General features: G+C 44.4%; 1 protein-coding gene across 1 annotated transcript in view; it reads right to left on the bottom strand.

The window, feature by feature from the left end:
* LOC311103214 (centrosomal protein of 112 kDa-like) overlaps nt 1–20248 on the bottom strand; it is a gene marked incomplete at its 3' end in the record, with an annotated part of 51873 nt that overhangs the window by 20010 nt on the left and 11615 nt on the right. The window contains exons 7-9 of the mRNA XM_084144757.1: nt 16390–16437; nt 16205–16279; nt 8427–8513 (exon numbers count right to left, since the gene is read on the bottom strand). Coding sequence (XP_084000883.1) covers nt 8427–8513; nt 16205–16279; nt 16390–16437 — 210 coding nt within the window. The remainder of the gene's footprint in view (nt 1–8426; nt 8514–16204; nt 16280–16389; nt 16438–20248) is intronic.

Below are 20248 nucleotides of genomic sequence, written 5' to 3'. Positions count from 1 at the left end.
ACAGTGTATCTAACCCTATTGTCCTTTAGGCTATGGCTATCCATATGAACCTACTTATGGTTACTATGGATGTGTGCTTTCCCCTCGTGGCAGTTCGTCTGGCAAGTATGGTTCTGTCCTTGGGCACACCAGCTACCAGCCCAGTGAAGAGGGACCATCCACCAGTGTCGTATCTGGTCAGAGTGAACAAGGCCAGCAGTCTGGTGAAGACATGCAGCATGCTTACTACCCTACCTACTATGTGTCTAACAAGGGGTATGAGCCCAACCGGTATATCATCACTCCCTCCCATCCAAGCTCTGACAACACCCAGGAGCCAGGCAAAGTGTCCTCTCAGCTGAACAACATCCCTAATGCACAAAGACCATTGAACAGCAACGCTAAGAATTTGGTGTTGGTCAAGCCTAACCCAGCCACCACATTTCCCCAGTCCAAAGGCAACGAGCAAGTTCCTGGGAAGAAGTCTCCCTCTGTCCCTGAGCAGCCACAACAAGCAGCCAGAAGCTCCCAAATATTCCCTCCAGAACCACACCAGTAAAGGGTATTCCACAGTCATGGTGGCACTTGGACACGCCAGACCAACCTATTCCCCTCTCTGTCCCTGAGCAGCCAGAACAAGTCCCCAGTGGCATGACACTCCTACAGATCCAGTGCTCCTGAGGTAGCAGAACATGTGCAAGGCAAGCCACGGGGGTATTGGGTTTCAGCAGATTCCTCCATTACCCTGGCAACCAGCAAAGTAAGGGGATAACATCCCCCTCTTTCTCTGAGCAGCCAGAACAGGTCCCTGAGATCGAGCAGCAAGCACAGGTCCCCTGGATCAAGCAGAAAGTGGTCCCCGAGATTGAGCAGGTCCCTGAGATCGAGCAGCAAGCACAGGTCCCCTGGATCAAGCAGAAAAAAGTGGTCCCTGAGATCGAGCAGCAAGTACAGGTCCCCTGGATCAAGCAGAAAAAAGTGGTCCCCGAGATCGCGCAGCAAGCACAGGTCCCCTGGATCAAGCAGAAAAAAGTGGTCCCCGAGATCGAGCAGCAAGCACTGGTCCCCTGGATCAAGCAGAAAAAAGTGGTCTTGCATGGAGCCCCAGGCCGAGGGAGATTTACATGTATTTTGTGTTTCTTCCATTTGCGGGAGGAGCTTGTCAATGATCTCAAGGCAGCTGGGACCAAGGTCCCCCTGCTCAAGAAAGCACATATACATGCCCGTCTGAAGTTTGCCAATGAACAACTGAATGATTCAGAGGAGAAATGGGTGAAAGTGTTGTGGTCAGATGAGACCAAAATGGAGCTCTTTGGCATCAACTCAACTCGCCGTGTTTGGAGGAGGAGGAATGCTGCCTATGACCCCAAGAACACCATCCCCACCGTCAAACATGGAGGTGGAAACATTATGCTTTGGGGGTGTTTTTCTGCTAAGGGGACAGAACAACTTCACCGCATCAAAGGGACGATGGACAGGGCCATGTACTGTCAAATCTTGGGTGAGAACCTCCTTCCCTCAGCCAAGGCATTGAAAATGGGTCGTGGATGGGTACTCCAGCATGACAATGACCCAAAACACACGACCAAGGCAACCAAGGAGTGGCTCAAGAAGAAGCACATTAAGGTCCTGGAGTGGCCTAGCCAGTCTCCAGACCTTAATCCCATAGAAAATCTGTGGAGGAAGCTGAAAGTTCGAGTTGCCAAACGTCAGCCTCAACCTTAATCACTTGGAGAAGATCTGCAAAGAGGAGTGGGACAAAATCCCTCCTGAGATGTGTGCAAACCTGGTGGCCAACTACAAGAAACGTCTGACCTCTGTGATTGCCAACAACGGTTTTGCCACCAAGTACTAAGCCATGTTTTGCAGAGGGGTCAAATACTTATTTAACTCATTAAAATGCAAATCAATTTAACATTTTTGACATACGTTTTCCTGGATTTTTGTTGTTGTTATTCTGTCTCTCACTGTTCAAATAAACCTACCATTAAAATTATAGACTGATCATTTCTTTGTCAGTGGGCAAACGTACAAAATCAGCAGGGGATCAAATACTTTTTTCCCTCACTGTATATACTTATTATGGACACAGTATGCTTTGCATTAGTTATCTTGTTGATATTAGTTGTTATTAGTTCTATCCTTCAACTCCATTCAACACCACCCATCTATCTCTTAACACCATCCATATTGGATTTCTATTTGCCATATACAGTGGGGAAAAAAAGTATTTAGTCAGCCACCAATTGTGCAAGTTCTCCCACTTAAAAAGATGAGAGAGGCCTGTAATTTTCATCATAGGTACACGTCAACTATGACAGACAAAATGAGAAGAAAAAAAATCCAGAAAATCACATTGTAGGATTTTTAATGAATTTATTTGCAAATTATGGTGGAAAATAAGTATTTGGTCAATAACAAAAGTTTCTCAATACTTTGTTATATACCCTTTGTTGGCAATGACACAGGTCAAACGTTTTCTGTAAATCTTCACAAGGTTTTCACACACTGTTGCTGGTATTTTGGCCCATTCCTCCATGCAGATCTCCTCTAGAGCAGTGATGTTTTGGGGCTGTCGCTGGGCAACACGGACTTTCAACTCCCTCCAAAGATTTTCTATGGGGTTGAGATCTGGAGACTGGCTAGGCCACTCCAGGACCTTGAAATGCTTCTTACGAAGCCACTCCTTCGTTGCCCGGGCGGTGTGTTTGGGATCATTGTCATGCTGAAAGACCCAGCCAAGTTTCATCTTCAATGCCCTTGCTGATGGAAGGAGGTTTTCACTCAAAATCTCACGATACATGGCCCCATTCATTCTTTCCTTTACACGGATCAGTCGTCCTGGTCCCTTTGCAGAAAAACAGCCCCAAAGCATGTTGTTTCCACCCCCATGCTTCACAGTAGGTATGGTGTTCTTTGGATGCAACTCAGCATTCTTTGTCCTCCAAACACGACGAGTTGAGTTTTTACCAAAAAGTTATATTTTGGTTCCATCTGACCATATGACATTCTCCCAATCCTCTTCTGGATCATCCAAATGCACTCTAGCAAACTTCAGATGGGCCTGGACATGTACTGGCTTAAGCAGGGGGACACGTCTGGCAATGCAGGATTTTAGTCCCTGGCGGCGTAGTGTGTTACTGATGGTAGGCTTTGTTACTTTGGTCCCAGCTCTCTGCAGGTCATTCACTAGGTCCCCCAGTGTGGTTCTGGGATTTTTGCTCACCGTTCTTGTGATCATTTTGACCCCACGGGGTGAGATCTTGCGTGGAGCTCCAGATCGAGGGAGATTATCAGTGGTCTTGTATGTCTTCCATTTCCTAATAATTGCTCCCACAGTTGATTTCTTCAAACCAAGCTGCTTACCTATTGCAGATTCAGTCTTCCTAGCCTGGTGCAGGTCTACAATTTTGTTTCTGGTGTCCTTTGACAGCTCTTTGGTCTTGGCCATAGTGGAGTTTGGAGTGTGACTGTTTGAGGTTGTGGACAGGTGTCTTTTATACTGATAACAAGTTCAAACAGGTGCCATTAATACAGGTAACGAGTGGAGGACAGAGGAGCCTCTTAAAGAAGAAGTTACAGGTCTGTGAGAGCCAGAAATCTTGCACAATTGGTGGCTGACTAAATACTTTTTTCCCCCACTGTATATTTCAACTGTACTGTGATGTTTTACAAGAGTTCTGAACCCTTCTATTCTCATTGTTTCTACAGATTGTAAATTAAAAATAAACATTTTTGCTAAAAGTATTATTATATTATTGATCGATTGACTACGACTTTTCAGATCACCCAGTAGTGCTATCTGCAGGGTTAGCTCCAGGTAAATATTGCAATCCTTTAGCCATTCCTGGACCTGTGTCCAAAAACAAGCTACAAATGGACAGTACCAAAACAAATGATCTAATGATTCTGTCTCTTCGCAGCAAAATCTGCAGAGCTGGGAAGATTGTATCCCCCATATAAATAACATTCTATTGGTAGCAAGAATTTTATATAATAATTTAAATTGAAAAATTCTAAGTTTTGAATCCGGCGTCGTTTTGCGCATCAGTTCATAAACACTATGCCATGGAATCGGTACGTCAAAAATCTCTTCCCAACTATTTTGCAATCTATATGGGATGGCTGTCAGTCCTTTGGTCCTTAAACTAAACTGGTATACTTTTTTATTTATTCAAAAGTTCCTTACTTTTTCCCCCTTCCACTTTCCTCTTTTTGCAGTAATGCTGCAATTATTTGGTTGTAATTTTGGGTAGAGCAGACATTTCCATATGTTTTTGTTAGCTGCATAACTCCACCAGTCCTACCTACGATATCATTTACAAAGATTATTTTTAGAAAAAATGTTTAAAAAAGGTATAATGGTTTTTATCAATTAGTATATTTGAGTTTAACCACAATATTTGTTGCATTATTTGTTCTGTCGTTTCCAGAGGATTAAATTGAAATTGCAACCAACTTTCTATGGCTTGTTTTAGAAATAGTGATATTTGGGAGATGATTTCCTTTTCAAATAACTGAAAGTGAGAGGTTGTAATCTGAATAAAGGGAAGAAGGCTATTCTTGAAAATTGGGTGAGATAATCTTACTAATTTTCTAGAGAACCAGTTTGGATTTAAGTATAACTTTTGTATGACTGAAGCTTTTAGTGATAGGTCTAATGCGTTAATATTTTATAATTTCTGTCCTCCGAATTCATATTCATTATATAAATAGGCCCGTTTAATTTTGTCTGGCTTGCCGTTCCAAATAAAATGGAATATGTTTTTCTCATATAATTTAAAAAACTGCTTGCTAGGCGTAGGCAAGACCATAACAAAATAGGTAAACTGGGATAATACTAAAGAGTTAATCAGGGTGATTTTTCCACAAATTGACAGGTATTTTCCTTTCCATGGTAGCAAGATCGTATCTATTTTTGCTAACTTTCTATTAGAATGTATTGGAGTGAGAGAATTTCTTTCATTTGGGATATGTATTCCGAGTATATCCACATCACCATCAGACCATTTTATTGGTAAACTACATGGTCATGTAAAATTTTTATTTTCTAGTGATCCAATACGTAATATAGTACATCTATCATAATTTGGTTGTAATCCAGAGAGGTTAGAAAATGTATCTAGATCTTCTATGAGGCTGTGGAGGGATTCAAGTTGTCGATTTAAAAGAAAACATGAATCATCAGCGTACAATGACACCTTTGTTTTTAAGCCCTGGATTTCTAATCCTTTGATATTATTGTTGGATCTGATTTTAATAGCTAACATTTCGATGGCCATAATAAATAGATATGCCGATAATGGACAACCTTGTTTCACTCCTCTTGATAGTTTAAAACTTTCTGAGAAATAGCCATTATTTACTATTTTACACCTAGGGTTAGTATACATGATTTTAACCCATTTTATAAGAGATTTTCCAAAATTGAAATGCTCCAGGCATTTATATATAAACCCTAGTCGTACTTTATCAAATGCCTTTTCAAAGTCTGCTATGAATTGCAGGCCTGGTTTCCCAGATTTTTCATAGTGTTCTATTGTTTCCAGTACTTGCCTTTATTATCTCCAATGTATCGTCCATGTAAAAAACCTGTCTGATTAGAATGAATAATGTCCGACAATACCTTTTTAATTATATGCGCTATACATTTTGCATCACAACACTGAAGTGTAAGGGGCCTCCAATTTTTTAAATGGACTGGATCTTTATATTTTCCACTTGTATCCTGTTTCAGTAATAATGAAATCAGACCCTCTTCTTGAGTGTCTGATAATCTACCATTTACATAGATGGATTATCTTGGCAAAGGAGAAATGGTTTCTAACAGGGATGTAAACAAATTTGTGCACAAATTTTGAGATAAATAAGTTTTGTGCATATGGAAAATGTCTGGGATATTTTATTTCAGCTCATGAAACATGGGACCAACACTTTACATGTTGCGTTTGTATTTTTGTTCAGTGTACATATCTACCTGAATTACCTCGTACCCCTGCACATCAACTGGGTACTGATCCCCGTGTATATAGCCACGTTATCATTACTCATCGTGGATTTATTCCTGGTTATTATTTTTCTATTTATTCCTCGTTATTTTTCTACTATTTCTTTTTTTTTCCTCTCTCTGCATTGTTGGGAAGTAAGCATTTCACTGTTAAGTCTACACCTGTTGTTTACGAAGCATGTGACAAATAACATTTGATTTGATTTAATGAGAGATACACAATACTGCATCAATAGAATTCCCATCCCCAAACACATCTCATAACAGGAGGTGTCGACAGATGAGCCTTGACCGACATCACTGCATCCTCTGACTCAATTGCGTCCCCTTCCAATACGGACATCAAATAAAATATCACATGCATGAGTGAAACTAAATATTTGAAAAACTGATACCAATACATTGTTTTAGAAATGGTGAGCGCTGGGCTCTCCATTGTACTGAACTGATAACAGTGTTGTGTCTTGTGTTATGCATAGCAGTACATGCTAGGAGGCTAATCAGTGTTATTCGGAATGATAATATCCTCAGAGCTGCATTAGTATAAGGGACCATGAAAGAGGCTGTTTTAGAACACATGACAGAGAGAGAGAGAGAGAGGAGAGAAGGAGAGAGAGAGAAGGAGAGAGGAGAGCGAGAAACTGTGGACCATTTCACAGTGCCGCCTTGTCTTTTGATACGCACGGTGGAGATTTGATCAAAACCCCCTGTAAGAGAGATTATTTCCCCTCCTAAACAGTCCCGGGGACCATCAGAGGGTTATTTGTCCTGGGTTTTGTCTGTTAGAAGTGCACTCTGTGTCTAAGCCTGTCGTGGCCAGAGTGAGTGGGATGGGAGAGATGAAAGGGAAGGGAATGAAGGGGGGCAAAGGAAAGTTCACAGAACATTTAGTGACGTCCAATTTTGAAATGTTCCCATCGGCCTTCCTGAGAGGAGAGAGGAGGGTGTGTTTTGGGCACACATAGAGGGGGTCGTCGTAACGGGGTGTCAGAGATGGGGTCCAGAGGGACTTGGCTGGGAGTGGGAGCTGAGGAAGGACAGCTTTCAGGATGGTAATTGTGGGGCTTTTATAACATCTCTATTGCAGAGAGACTCCAGCCAGCCTGACTGACTGACTAGCATAGACACTAATACTATCCGACCGTCTGGAGGAAGAGGAGCCATTACATTACACACAAAGGCACAGCATACCGCAATCTGAGATAGCATAGCAATCTGAGGATGTACAATATGGGTTGTTATTTGTTAATCATCTCTTTACAGTCTCAATGGAGCTTGATAATCTAGGCTACACAGCATTATGAAAAAAAGTATTTCACTATTGTGGTATTCTGGCCATCTCAGATCCTTAGAGGATTGCTCCTTGGGCAGCACCTTATAGATGGATATATTAAACTCTGTTTGTTCACACGCTCCAACACTGCCATGTTAAAAAACCAATACAGGTCTGCCTGAGCTAATTATATAGCTATTGTGCGCACGCACACACACACACTATTGATCCATGGCTATACATACCATACAACACTCAGGCCTGTTCTCTTGTTATCCTCTCTCATGTCATCTATGAGACAATGACCAGTCTTACCACCATCAGCACCACACTCATCCATAATTAATCTACCTGGTGCTAGTTAAAACTAGCGCAAGCCAGCTTCCCCATGCACCTTTGAATGGGCTTGTTAAAGTCTCTACCCCAACACCACTCCCCTTTGAAGCCATTAGTCAAACGGCTGGGTAAACAGGGACCAAATTGAATCCGACATCGCTCGCAATCTGTACGCAATTAGCGTGATTTCCCTGCAATGACACAGACACTAAAGAGAGAGGGATGGAGAGAGAGAGCGGGAGAGGTGGGGAGGGGAGGAGCTGTCACCGTGTCTCCTGTCAGAGACAAAGAGCTAATCGACAGTTTAAACATAGGGAAAATTGGGCTATTTCTGTTTTATTGAAATATTCTGTAGCAACAATGAAAACAGACGTTTTTCGGACGAAGTTGACAGATCCCAGGTGCTTGATGTAGAGCTGAGTCCATATACCCCTGGTGTTCAGACTTCAGAGTCATTTCCACCAAGATTGCAAGGAGATTTGAAGAGGGCCTGAGTAGGATGCTGAAGAGCTATTTTTCTTAGTGGAGGAGCCCAGAGAGGGAGGGAGAAAAGTGTTTGAGCCCAGCCAAAACGTCATCAGATGTAGTGTCATGGTGGGGGTGGGGAAGTGTGCAGGGAGAATTCCTCGTTATACCTACCTTCTGCACTGTCTCACTTTACTGTACTGTTTGTCCTCCATTATATAAATGCATGGTTTCATGTCTGGGCCATACTATAACATCCCTACAGATGATATTATGGCCTTATGTGTGAATTTCTCTAAAATATCAAATAATCAAACAAATTCAATCATTCAATTAATTCATTGATAAATCAATCAGCGCTCTGACCTTCTGCACGTCTGCGTCGTGCTTCTGCTGCATCTTCAGTTTCTCCTCCTGGTGCTTGGCCTCCAGGACTTTAGTCTTCATCTCAGCCTGCTCGGAAACACACAGGACCATGACAGACAGGGGAGTCAATACACATATCATCCAAACACAGCACAGGAGATGGACAAAATAGCAATGGCAATGTCCGCTGACCCTGTTTTTACTAAATAGGCCAACTAATGGCAAGTAGTGGCATTACAGATATTTATTGTTGATGGTGCATAGAGCGGCAGCGGTGTCAATGAATCAAGCTTCATTAACATTTCAAAACATATTTATCTACAAACAGGACTTCAAATGTGTGTAGGAGGGATGAACCAGACACGACAGTGTGTGTGTGTGATAATACTGAAATACAGTATAAGTCAGTGACAGAGACAGGCTTGGCCAGAGAGAACAATGCATAGGCTACAGTTATCCACTGACACGGTCGGCTCCTTTCATTTCAGCTCAATATACAGGGGATCAACAGTTAAACCGTCTGAATCTGCATGTCAAGACAGAGCTCCCAGAGCCATTCATTCACTCCCACATACACACACACAATGCCACAGGAAAATAATACACACTTAGTTAATACGCCGGAAGTGTACACACACACACACAAAGTAACACACATAGTAATTCAAAATATTTGTACTCACACACTCAAACCAGGTAGACACATCAACACCCACACACACTTTCAGATACCGCTTGCTTTTACAGAGTGGGTTTAATACTAAACGCCAAACACAGACCTTCTCAGTGACTACCTAACACAGCTCCTCCTGTCATATCTCCCTCTCATCAGCCCTGCCAGAGGTTATATTGCTTTGTGGCTTCAGGTTTCCTGAGTATTTACCAGGAAATACTGGAGGACGCAGGCCTTTCATCTGGCTAATGAGACACTCTCCCCAACACGTGGCGAGACTGATAGGAGAGGCCACCCTGTCCCGTGGCTATCCCTGTTTGGCAGTCTTCCCCTACTTCTTTGAACTGCCGCTGACGGTTGTTGTGTTGTTGGCTCACAGTGTCTAGTGGTCTACCTTATCTGATTGCCACTGGGTGAGAAGAGGAGAGAAGGCCTCCTCAGGGCATGACATGTGCCCCTGATCTGTTGTGCCACTGTAGAACTGTCTGGCCTCAGGACTTGGCAGCTCTGGGGCCAACAGTCACCCAGTCAGTGGAAAAAAGAGCTTGCTAACGTTGTCAACACAAAAGGGATTTAGACAGGATGAGTCCGTATTGCTTTGTGACTAATGTACTTACTCACAGGTTTTAGTCACTGGAAGGTTTGATTCATTGCTCAACTCTGGGGCTCAGTGACAAATACATCCTTCCAAGTTGGAAAATGCCTTTTGGGCAGTCATGTAACCCGTATCTGCGGAGGTAGTTTAGATGCTTAAGTCCCCTATTGTATTGACATTTGACAAACTAGCCAATACCTGCCCATTCATTCTCACAACAATGCTAATGTTTGCTTTCGAGCAACAAGGATCTGTATCGTACTCATTCCCAGGGTCTTCTACATTCAAACTAGATGATTCCCATTGTAAACTACTGCTGCCATTATCCCACAACTTCAATCTGCTACTTATCCTCCTTCAATGGTGCCATGTGAAGTTCTCTCTCTCTTTTCTCTCTCCGTTTCTCTTTCTTTTCTATTGAATTACCACAATTTTCTTGTGCAATCTCCGAGACCACAGGAGACTTGTTGGAGGAGAGATTAGGCTGATTGAAGTGAGGGAGTCAAGAAGATTTTCCAGCGGTGCTCCAAACACGTGGGTGTCACTTTCTCATCACCTCTTTAAATGAGCTTTCTAGAAAGTTTGTCAAACTACATCAGGGGCTTTCGAAAAATGGTTTATAGAGGAAATAGAAGGGAGGGAAGAAGGGAGGGGGAGAGGAGGGAGAGAGGAGGAAGGAGAGAGGAGGAGGGAGAGAGAAGGAGGGAGAGAGAAGGAGGGAGAGAGGAGGAAGGAGAGAGGAGGAGGGAGAGAGGAGGAAGGAGAGAGGAGGAAGGAGAGAGGAGCATTAGTTCCCATTTTCAGGCTCAAAGGCCCTGCTCTCTTTCACCTCATGATTCTCACCAAACAGCGCTGAGGCTGAAAATCAGATAAGAGGGGCTAGTCGTCTGAATCAAAGACAGAGCAGAGAGGCCGTCACATAGGATCCATGCATGGAAGCAGTTGTATCATTATGCCTTTGGAAAGCATGGGCAGATTGGAAACTGAACCTCAGCTCCAGACCCCTTTGGCCGAGCTGCAGCCATTAGAGGAAGAATCACAGAGCCCTGTGATGGTGCTTGTGAGGAGAACCCCAGGAGTACCAGGGGAAAATGTAGTCTCTCTCTCTCTTTATTTTTGCATGCATCACCCCATCTGCATGTGCCAAAGCAATCACATCACGTAGGTCTAATCCTAACCCTATGGGTGGGACTGGCTGAATGGTCTTTGATCATTTAATTGATTATACCACGGACCCATCCCATAGCACCTGTGGTGTGAGCACAGCACAGTAAGGGTGTGTGTAGAGGGGATTACAAGGACTAGACTTGGGTGAAAATACATGACCATATGAGACCAAAGTGACTCAACTTCATGGTGGCCAACGTCTGCTTCAGCTGCCACATTACCACACACTTACTCAACTTATCAATGAAGTCAGTAGCTTAACTGGTACAGTCAGCGATCTTATCAATTTATCAATGAAGTCAGTAGCTTAACTGGTACAGTCAGTGTTCTTATCAATGAAGTCAGTAGCTTAACTGGTACAGTCAGTGATCTTTCGAAATTATCAATGAAGTTAGTAGCTTAACTGGTACAGTCAGCGATCTTATCAACTTATCAATGAAGTCAGTAGATTAACTGATACAGTTAGCGATCTTATCAACTTATCAATGAAGTCAGTAGCTTAACTGGTACAGTCAGTGTTCTTATCAATGAAGTCAGTAGCTTAACTGGTACAGTCAGTGATCTTTCGAACTTATCAATGAAGTTAGTAGCTTAACTGGTACAGTCAGCGATCTTATCAACTTATCAATGAAGTCAGTAGCTTAACTGGTACAGTCAGCGATCTTATCAACTTATCAATGAAGTCAGTAGCTTAACTGTTACAGTCAGCATTCTTATCAATTAAGTCAGTAGCTTAACTGATACAGTCAGCGTTCTTATCAACTTATCAATGAAGTCAGTAGCTTAACTGGTACAGTCAGTGTTCTTATCAATGAAGTTAGTAGCTTAACTGGTACAGTCAGCAATCTTATCAACTTATCAATGAAGTCAGTAGCTTAACTGGTACAGTCAGCAATCTTTTCAATTTATCAATGAAGTTAGTAGCTTAACTGGTACAGTCAGCGATCTTATCAACTTATCAATGAAGTCAGTAGCTATCTGGTACAGTCAGCGATCTTATCAACTTATCAATGAAGTCAGTAGCTTATCTGGTACAGTCAGCGATCTTATCAACTTATCAATGAAGTCAGTAGCTTAACTGGTACAGTCAGCGATCTTATCAACTTATCAATGAAGTCAGTAGCTTAACTGTACAGTCAGCGTTCTTATCAACTTATCAATGAAGTCAGTAGCTTAACTGGTACAGTCAGCGATTTTATCAATTTATCAATGAAGTCAGTAGCTGAACTGGTACAGTCAGCGATCTTATACACTTATCAATGAAGTCTGTAGCTTAACTGGGGATGTGCTTGGTGTGAGAGCCCAGAGTTCCTTAATATCTTTAATATAGTTAATCTTTAGCAACATGTGGCGAGGACCAGACCCAGCTGCAGGTCATTTCCCAGTAGGCGTCATTTCCTGCCGGTGGTCATACGAGCCACGCCATGGCGGGCAAGGCCTGCGTACGGGGCTTAATGTGGAACCGCTGGAGATGATAAGATTCAGGTGGTGAGGATCGAGTCGGAGTGAGTCACTGAGACACTTCTGAGGAGGGGTCGTGTGTGTGTGTGCGTGTGTGTGTGTGTGGTCACAACTCCCTGCTGGACTTGGACAACTCCTTTTTATTGTCAACTGTGACTCAAAAGTCACTGAATAGAAAGAAGACATTTTGAGCGTCACAGATTCCGAAGAAACACAGACCTCCAATATCCATTTATAAACCACTGTGGTGTTAAGGCTCCTACATTCTATGGGGAGATTTTCTGGTAAACAGAAAGGTGGCAATTGAATACATTTCTGTTAAAAATAGGCCTAATCATGGAAAAGCAACAAGTTTCACCATGAACAAAAGCCTGGGGGTTAGACCTGAGTCATATTCATTAGGCACCAAATGGAGAGAAATAAACTGCCTGAAACTGGGAGGGACTACCTGAACTTAAGAAATGATAGTTTTCACTTTTCGTTGCAAAACTTTTTGCTACTCTGTTCTCTAATGAATACGACCCTATTAGTTGTCAGACCTGTGATATAAACCTGTTGCTCTAGTAGACTCCATGCCCAAGGTTAAACCATACAGAACCCATCCGAGGCGACGAGGGGTAAGAAAACAGATGGTCTGACTGAAAACAAGACCATAAAACAACCACTGTGAAACCAGATAAGCCCATCTACAAAAGCCATTCAGGTCTGTTGGCAGGAGTTTCTCTGTTCCCTTCGTGGGGTTGGAGGTAAGAGCTGCAGGAAAAACTGAGTTTCACCTCGCCCCACACACCCACACACTAATACATGTACACACACAGACACACACACATTCCCAGCCCAGACAGTAAAATCCCAGTTCAACACCATTTCCTCTCTTGAAAGTCAAGTGCTTCTGAGCGCCTTTTAACTGGGCCCCGTATCGCCACGCTGGGTAGTGATCTGGCCTATATAAAACTACTGAGAGGGCTGGCCAGCTCTCCTCCCTGGCTCCTCAACACACAGCCTGGGACTGACAGCTGACTGCTATCAACCTCCTACACACAGACACACACACTACCGTAAACACACAAACACACACTAATACAAGCACACTAATACAAGCATGGAATAAAATTCCAAGCATTAGTTCCCATTTTCAGGCTCAAAGGCCCTGCTCTCTTTCACATCATGATTCTCACCAAACAGCGCTGAGGCTGACTGTGACACTTGGTGCCTGACTGAGCTGAAAATATAATAACATACAAAGTCATGTGAACATGTGAGTCTCCGCTCCTCCAGTCAGAATGGATATAACCACATTAGTCTCCGCTCCTCCAGTCAGAATGGATATAACCACATTAGGAGGGCTGATGAGCATTGTCGGTGGTGCCCCTATGAACCAATCTCTCTCTCCCTCTTTTCCTCTCCCTCCCTCCCCCCTCTCTCTCTCCCGCTCTATCCCTCCCCCCGGCTCCCTCTCCCTCGCTCTCACCCTCTCTATCCCTCTCTGTCCCCCTCCATCCCTCTCCCTTCTTGCCCAGCTCACTGAAGTTGATCTAATTGAGTACAGCATTTCTCCAGGGGGACATAAAAAGCCATGGCGATTAGAGTCAAGTCATGCTCAGTTTTATATTTAACAGTGTGAGTAAAGGCGGGTGGGGGGGACTTCAAAGAGTGCTTTCAGAATTGGATTTTCAGCTTAAATCCACATAAGGAAAAACTGTCATCACTGGTCAGGTTTTTTTCTCTTAAAAAGGGGCATTCGGAATCGTCCCTTTTGGAACAACAAACTCAACACAAAGCGCGGCCCAGAACATAATTTTTTGGCATAAGGAGGTTAAACTCTTTACCAGAGTGACGCTATGTTAAGTTTGCTTTGAATGGGACTCAACTTGTGGTTCACAGTTTTGGGTTAATGTTATGATCTTGAATTCTTTTACTCCTTCGAATTTAGATCCACAAATTCTCACTCTATCATCCTGTTGACATGGACTAGGAGATTGGTCAGGCCTACCTCCATCACTATGGATAAAGGCTACAATTGGTTGTGTACTGTTTTTTAATAACGTCAAATCGAATCAAATTTGATTTGTCACGTGCCGAATACAACAGGTATAGACCTTACTTACAAGCCCTTATCTAACAATGCAGAGTTTAATGCGCACTACACTCTGTAGCGCCTTGCGGTTGGATGCCGAGCAGTTGCCATACCAAGCGGTGATGCAACCAGTCAGGATGTTCTCAATGGTGCAGCTGTATAATTTGTTGAGGATCTGAAGACCCATGTCTCCTGAGAGGGAATAGGCGTTGTCGTGCCCTCATCACGACTGTCTTGGTGTGTTTGGACCATGATAGTTTGTTAGTGATAGGACTTAGTGCCTGCAAGGAACTTGAATCTCTCGACCCGCTCCACTACAGCCCTGTCGATGTGAATGGGGGCTTGCTAGGCCCTCCTTTTCCTGTAGTCTACGATCAGCTCCTTTGTCTTGCTCACGTTGAGGGAGAGGTTGTTGTCCTGTCACAACACTGCCAGGTCTCTGACCTCCTCCCTATAGGCTGTCTCATCGTTGTCGGTGATCAGGCCTACCACAATTGTGTCATCGGCAAACTTAATGATGGTGTTGGAGTCGTGCTTGGCCACGCAGTCGTGGGTGAAGAGGGAGTACAGGAGGGGACTAAGCACACACCCCTGAGGGGCCCCGTGTTGAGGATCAGCAAAGCAGATGTGTTGTTGCCTGCCCTTACCACCTGGAGGCGGCCCGTCAGAAAGTCCAGGATCCAGTTGCAGAGGGAGGTGTTTAGTCCGAGGGTCCTTAGCTTAGTGATGAGCTTTGATGGCACTATAGTGTTGAACGCTGAGCTAAAGTCAACGAACAGCATTTTCACGTAGGTGAGCGTGATCACACTCGTCCGGAACAGCTGGTGCTCTCATGCATGCTTCAGTGTTGCTCGAAGCGAGCATGGAAGGCATTTAGCTCATCTGGTAGGTTAGAGTCACTGGGCATCTCGTGGCTGGGTTTCCCTTTGTAATAGTTTGCAAGCCCTGCTACATCCGACGAGCGTCAGAGCGGGTGTAGTAGGATTCAATCTTAGTCCTGTACTGACGCTTTGCCGGAGGGCATAGCGGGATTTCTTATAAGCGTCCGGATTAGTGTCCCACTCCTTGAAAGCGGCACCTCTAGCCTTTAGCTCAGTGCGGATGTTGCCTGTAATTCATGGCTTCTGATTGGGATATGTACGTATGGTCACTGTGGGGACGACGTCGTCGATGCACTTATTGATGAAGCCGGTGACTGATGTGGTATACTCCTCAATGCCATCGGATGAATCGAGGAACATATTCCAGTCTGTGCTAGCAAGGCATTCCTATATCTTAGCATCTGCGTCATCTGACCACTTCCGTATTGAGCGAGTACTTCCTGCTTGGGTTTTTGCTTGTAAGCAGGAATCAGGAGGATAGAATTATGGTCAGATTTGCCAAATGGAGGGCGAGGGAGAGCTTTGTACGCGTCTCTGTGTGTGGAGTAAAGGTGGTCTAGTCTTTTTTCCCTATGGTTGCACATGTGACATGCTGGTAGAAATGAGGTCAAATGGATTTAAGTTTTCCTGCATTTAAGTCCCCGGCTACTAAGAGCGCCGCTTCTGGGTGAGCATTCTCTTATTTGCTTATGACCTTATACAGCTCGTTGAGTGCGGTCTTAGTGCCTGCATCGGTTTGTGGTGGTAAATAGACAGCTACGAAAAATATAGATGAAAACTCTCTTGGTAAATAGTGTGGTCTACAGCTTATCATGAGGTACTCTACCTCAGTATTGATTGAGGTACTCAACCAGTATTGCTTGCTGGAATAGTTGATGATTATTGGATGGTTGTCTATAGTTAGCTGGGTGTTCTAGTGCCCACCTCTTTCTCCTGTCTTGCAACTGGGGTCTGCTCATCAGTCACAGTGCTATTCTTCAGGCTGGATTTGAGGAATATCTACAGTATGGAAATAAAAGAGTGGGTAAGAAAGAGACGGGGGGGAAAAGGTAACACTTGTCTAATGGAACCTGCCCTCAACACACATGGGAACCCTCCCTTACACTTACCGGAGACAGGGGGATAGGGTTCTCTCTCAAATACCTGGGGTTCTCAATCTGCAAGAGAATAAGAAAAGAAAGAAACAGAACAAAAAGCCCTTTACTTATTTTATATCTCCTCCTCTTCTCTTCTCTTCTCTTGACAAGCCTCCATCACAAACACATGTATATATATATATACACACAGAGACACAGACACACTCACCCCTCCCCGACCTCCACCCTCGGTTTGGCATAAACAATACAGGACTTCAAACTTCAAAGGCCGGCACTTAACACACAGTTAGTTTCTTCTGTCAACTCTGACTGTTTACAGAAAGGGAATACCTCGGCCACTTCAAGGCATTGTGTGTGTGCAGCTCAGCTAGGCCCATTTCCGCTTGGCTCCTCTTTCTGCCAGAGTCAGCCCTTTTGTCAACCCCGTTACTCTGTAAGCTATCCGTGACGCGTCTATCGGCCCAGGGAGACAGATGTGTATACACACTCCCTCACCAAACACGCCCGCTCTGTCCCCTTTGATTACACAGGGAAGAAAAAACACAATGCGTCAAGACTGAAGAGACGGCTAACAAGAATGACAACATAGACGTCAGCCCACCTTAGAGTGTGTTAAGACACAAGTGGACTGACTGACATGGCTATGGAGTAAAACCATCAATGGTTCAACTCTGTTAGGGGATTAAGCCGGGAGGACAAACTGTCGGCGGTTTCATCTCATTTCATTCTCCTTCTCCTTTCCTCTTGTTGTGAGTGACCTCATTATTTCTCTATGAACTTCCCAGGCAGCTTCACAGTGTGGATGACAGCTGCAAGGGAGCAGGCGGGATCACAGCCTTTTGAAACTGAGATAATCTTACTTTGTAGATGACAACAACTGACAGAAAGAGAGAGAGTAAAGAGTACTATAGCTAAGCCTCAAAGGGGAGGGGCGAAGGACGGGAGTATAGTGTGTGTGTGTGTGTGTATATTTGTGTTTTCTCTTTGGTGTAAAGGTTCAAGTTGGTGAGCTCATTCACTAATCCTAAATGAAAGGGGGACTCAGGCATGTTTGATGGCCCAGAGCTGGAGACCTAACTGGTCTGAACTGAATGACATGTCAGTAAGACATAGTGGACATCCAGTATAGCAGGATACTCCAGAATGACCAATCATTCAATACTAAACAGCTAGTGGCAGAACAAACCTCTGCCCTCTGAGCATAGAGCTGGTGCAGAGAGGAACTTTTGTTTTACCCCTGACACCCAGTTCAGCAAATCATGTTTATAAATAAAAGTTATTATAAAGTCTTACCAACATTTTTGATTGAATATTGAAAGTGGGCCCACACTTACCTCCCTATCTGTGGAGCTGAACGGCCCACATCCAACTCTGACCATGGGAGGCCCACATGCCAAGGCTTGCAGGGCAGGGCCAGGCCAGACATTGGTGGTGAAACAAACTGGTGCTAGACTAAACTAAAGTGTGTGTTTGCTTGTGATGTCTGCCCAGCACTGGCACTGCATCCTGTCTGTGGCATTCTCCCTGACAAGGACAGATGGATGAGGTGGCCGCAGACAGAGTAGAGAAGAAATAAGAGGAGAGAGGAGAGAAGAAGAGCCACTCCACATCAAGGACCTACCGCTCAAGCCAAATAAACACACGTTGTGATGCATCACTTCCTAACGCTGACCCAACGTTGGGAAACAGGTCTGTGAGGTAGAAAGGGACAATAGAGCAAAGATAGGACTATGATGAGCAATAGTGCGGTTGGGGTTCAAAATATTTAGCCACATGTTGTGTTCTCTCCTAAAGGGGAGAGGGAGAGACCTGGCTAGGCGTCTAGATGGATCTGAGGTACGGACATTTCAAAGAGGATACCAGAAAAGGTGAGACAAAGCAGGACCAGACACAAAGAGTAACAGGAGAGAATTACATTGAGGCAGCAGACAGCTGGTAGTTTCAGCCACTGCAACCAAACATCCCTCTCTAAACTCTGTCTATGTTCCACAGTGCAGAGAGCACAGCCACACATCTTAACTCTGTCTATGTTCCACAGTGCAGAGAGCACAGCCACACATCTTAACTCTGTCTATGTTCCACAGTGCAGAGAGCACAGCCACACATCTTAACTCTGTCTATGTTCCACAGTGCAGAGAGCACAGCCACACATCTTAACTCTGTCTATGTTCCACAGTGCAGAGAGCACAGCCACACATCTTAACTCTGTCTATGTTCCACAGTGCAGAGAGCACAGCCACCTGTTGATCTATTATAGATGATGCTGGTGGTAGTGGAGGCTAGGGGAGCGTTGCCAAGCACATCGCCTCTTATCATTATCACTAGTGCAACACAGAGCAGAGCAGGGCTTCATGTCCCCGTCTGATACAGGGAGAGAGAGAGATGAGAGAGATAATCATGAGCTTCATCAAAAAAGAGAGAGACCCGTACAGGTGGAGGGGGAGAGAGAGAGAGGAGGAGAGAGAGAGAGAGGGAGAGAAATAATAAATAAATAAATAAGGGATTGAAAGACATCAGTGTACTGCTTATCTCTCCCAGGTCCAGGACTCTCCAGACACAGGAGATAAGACAGGAGCACATCTAAAGACTTTCAATCTCCCTCTCCTACTACCTCTCTCCTCATCCTTCCTCATCATCCTCCTCCTCCTCTAGCCCTCATCTCACTGCTCTCTGACTGTATCCCTGTGGTTTGATAGACACTGCAGCTGTGTAGGTGCTAGTCCGTATTTGTGGGTCAGTGTGACAGGCAACGTGTAGTGTACTGGGCATGGGATACTCTCTCATCCAATGGTGGTATATTTCATATAACCCGCATGGAACTGGCTGTGACTGCAATATGCTTCTCAGGCCTCTAGGGGTCCCCCTCTGCTTCAAACAAGCAGGTATTGCTGCGGGACTTGCTTCCATTCAGCCACAAGAGCATTAGTGAGGTCGTGCACTGATGTTGGGTGATTAGGCCTGGCTCGCAGTCAGCGTTCCAATTCATCCCAAAGGTGTTCGATGGGGTTGAGGTCAGGGCTCTGTGCAGGCCAGTCAAGTTCTTCTACACCGATCTTGACAAACCATTTCTGTATGGACCTCGCTTTGTGCACTGGGCATTGTCATGCTAAAACAGGAAAGGGCCTTCCCCAAACTGTTGCCACAAAGTTGGAAGCACAGAATCGTCTAGAATGTAATTTACCCATACGTAAAAATGTATGCACACATGACTGTAAGTCGCTTTGGATAAAAGCGTCTGCTAAATGGCATATTATTATTATTATTATTGTATATAAGATTTCCCTTCACTGGAACTAAGGGACCTAGCCCAAACCATGAAAAACCTCCCTAGACCATTATTCCTACTCCACCAAACTTTACAGTGGGCACTATGCAATCGGGCAGGTAGCGTTCTCCTGTCATCCGCCAAACCCAGATTTGTCCGTCGGACTGCCAGATGGTCAAGTGTGATTCATCACTCCAGAGTCCAATGGCGGCTAGCTTTACACCACTCCAGCCGACGCTTGGCATTGATCTTAGGCTTGTGTGCGGCTGCTTGGCCATGGAAACCCATTTCATGAAACTCCCGACGAACAGTTCTTGTACTGACGTTGCTTCCAGAGACAGTTTGGAACTCGGTAGTGAGTGTTGATTTTTACACGCTTCAGCACTCGGCAGTCCCGTTCTGTGAGGTCTACCACTTCGCAGCTGAGCCATTGTTGCTCCTAGACTTTTCCACTTCACAATAACAGCACTTACAGTTGACCGGGGCAGCTCTAGCAGGGCAGAAATTTGACGAACTGACTAGTTGGAAAGGTGGCATCCTATGTCACTGAGCTCTTCAGTACGGGCCATTTTACTGCCATGTTTGTCTATAGAGATTGCATGGCTG

This window comes from Coregonus lavaretus (assembly GCF_964263955.1).
Source record: "Coregonus lavaretus genome assembly, chromosome: 28".
Classification (NCBI taxonomy): Eukaryota; Metazoa; Chordata; class Actinopteri; order Salmoniformes; family Salmonidae; genus Coregonus; species Coregonus lavaretus.
Note: the sequence above shows the minus strand (reverse complement) of the source record. Positions and strands in the feature narration are given on the sequence as shown.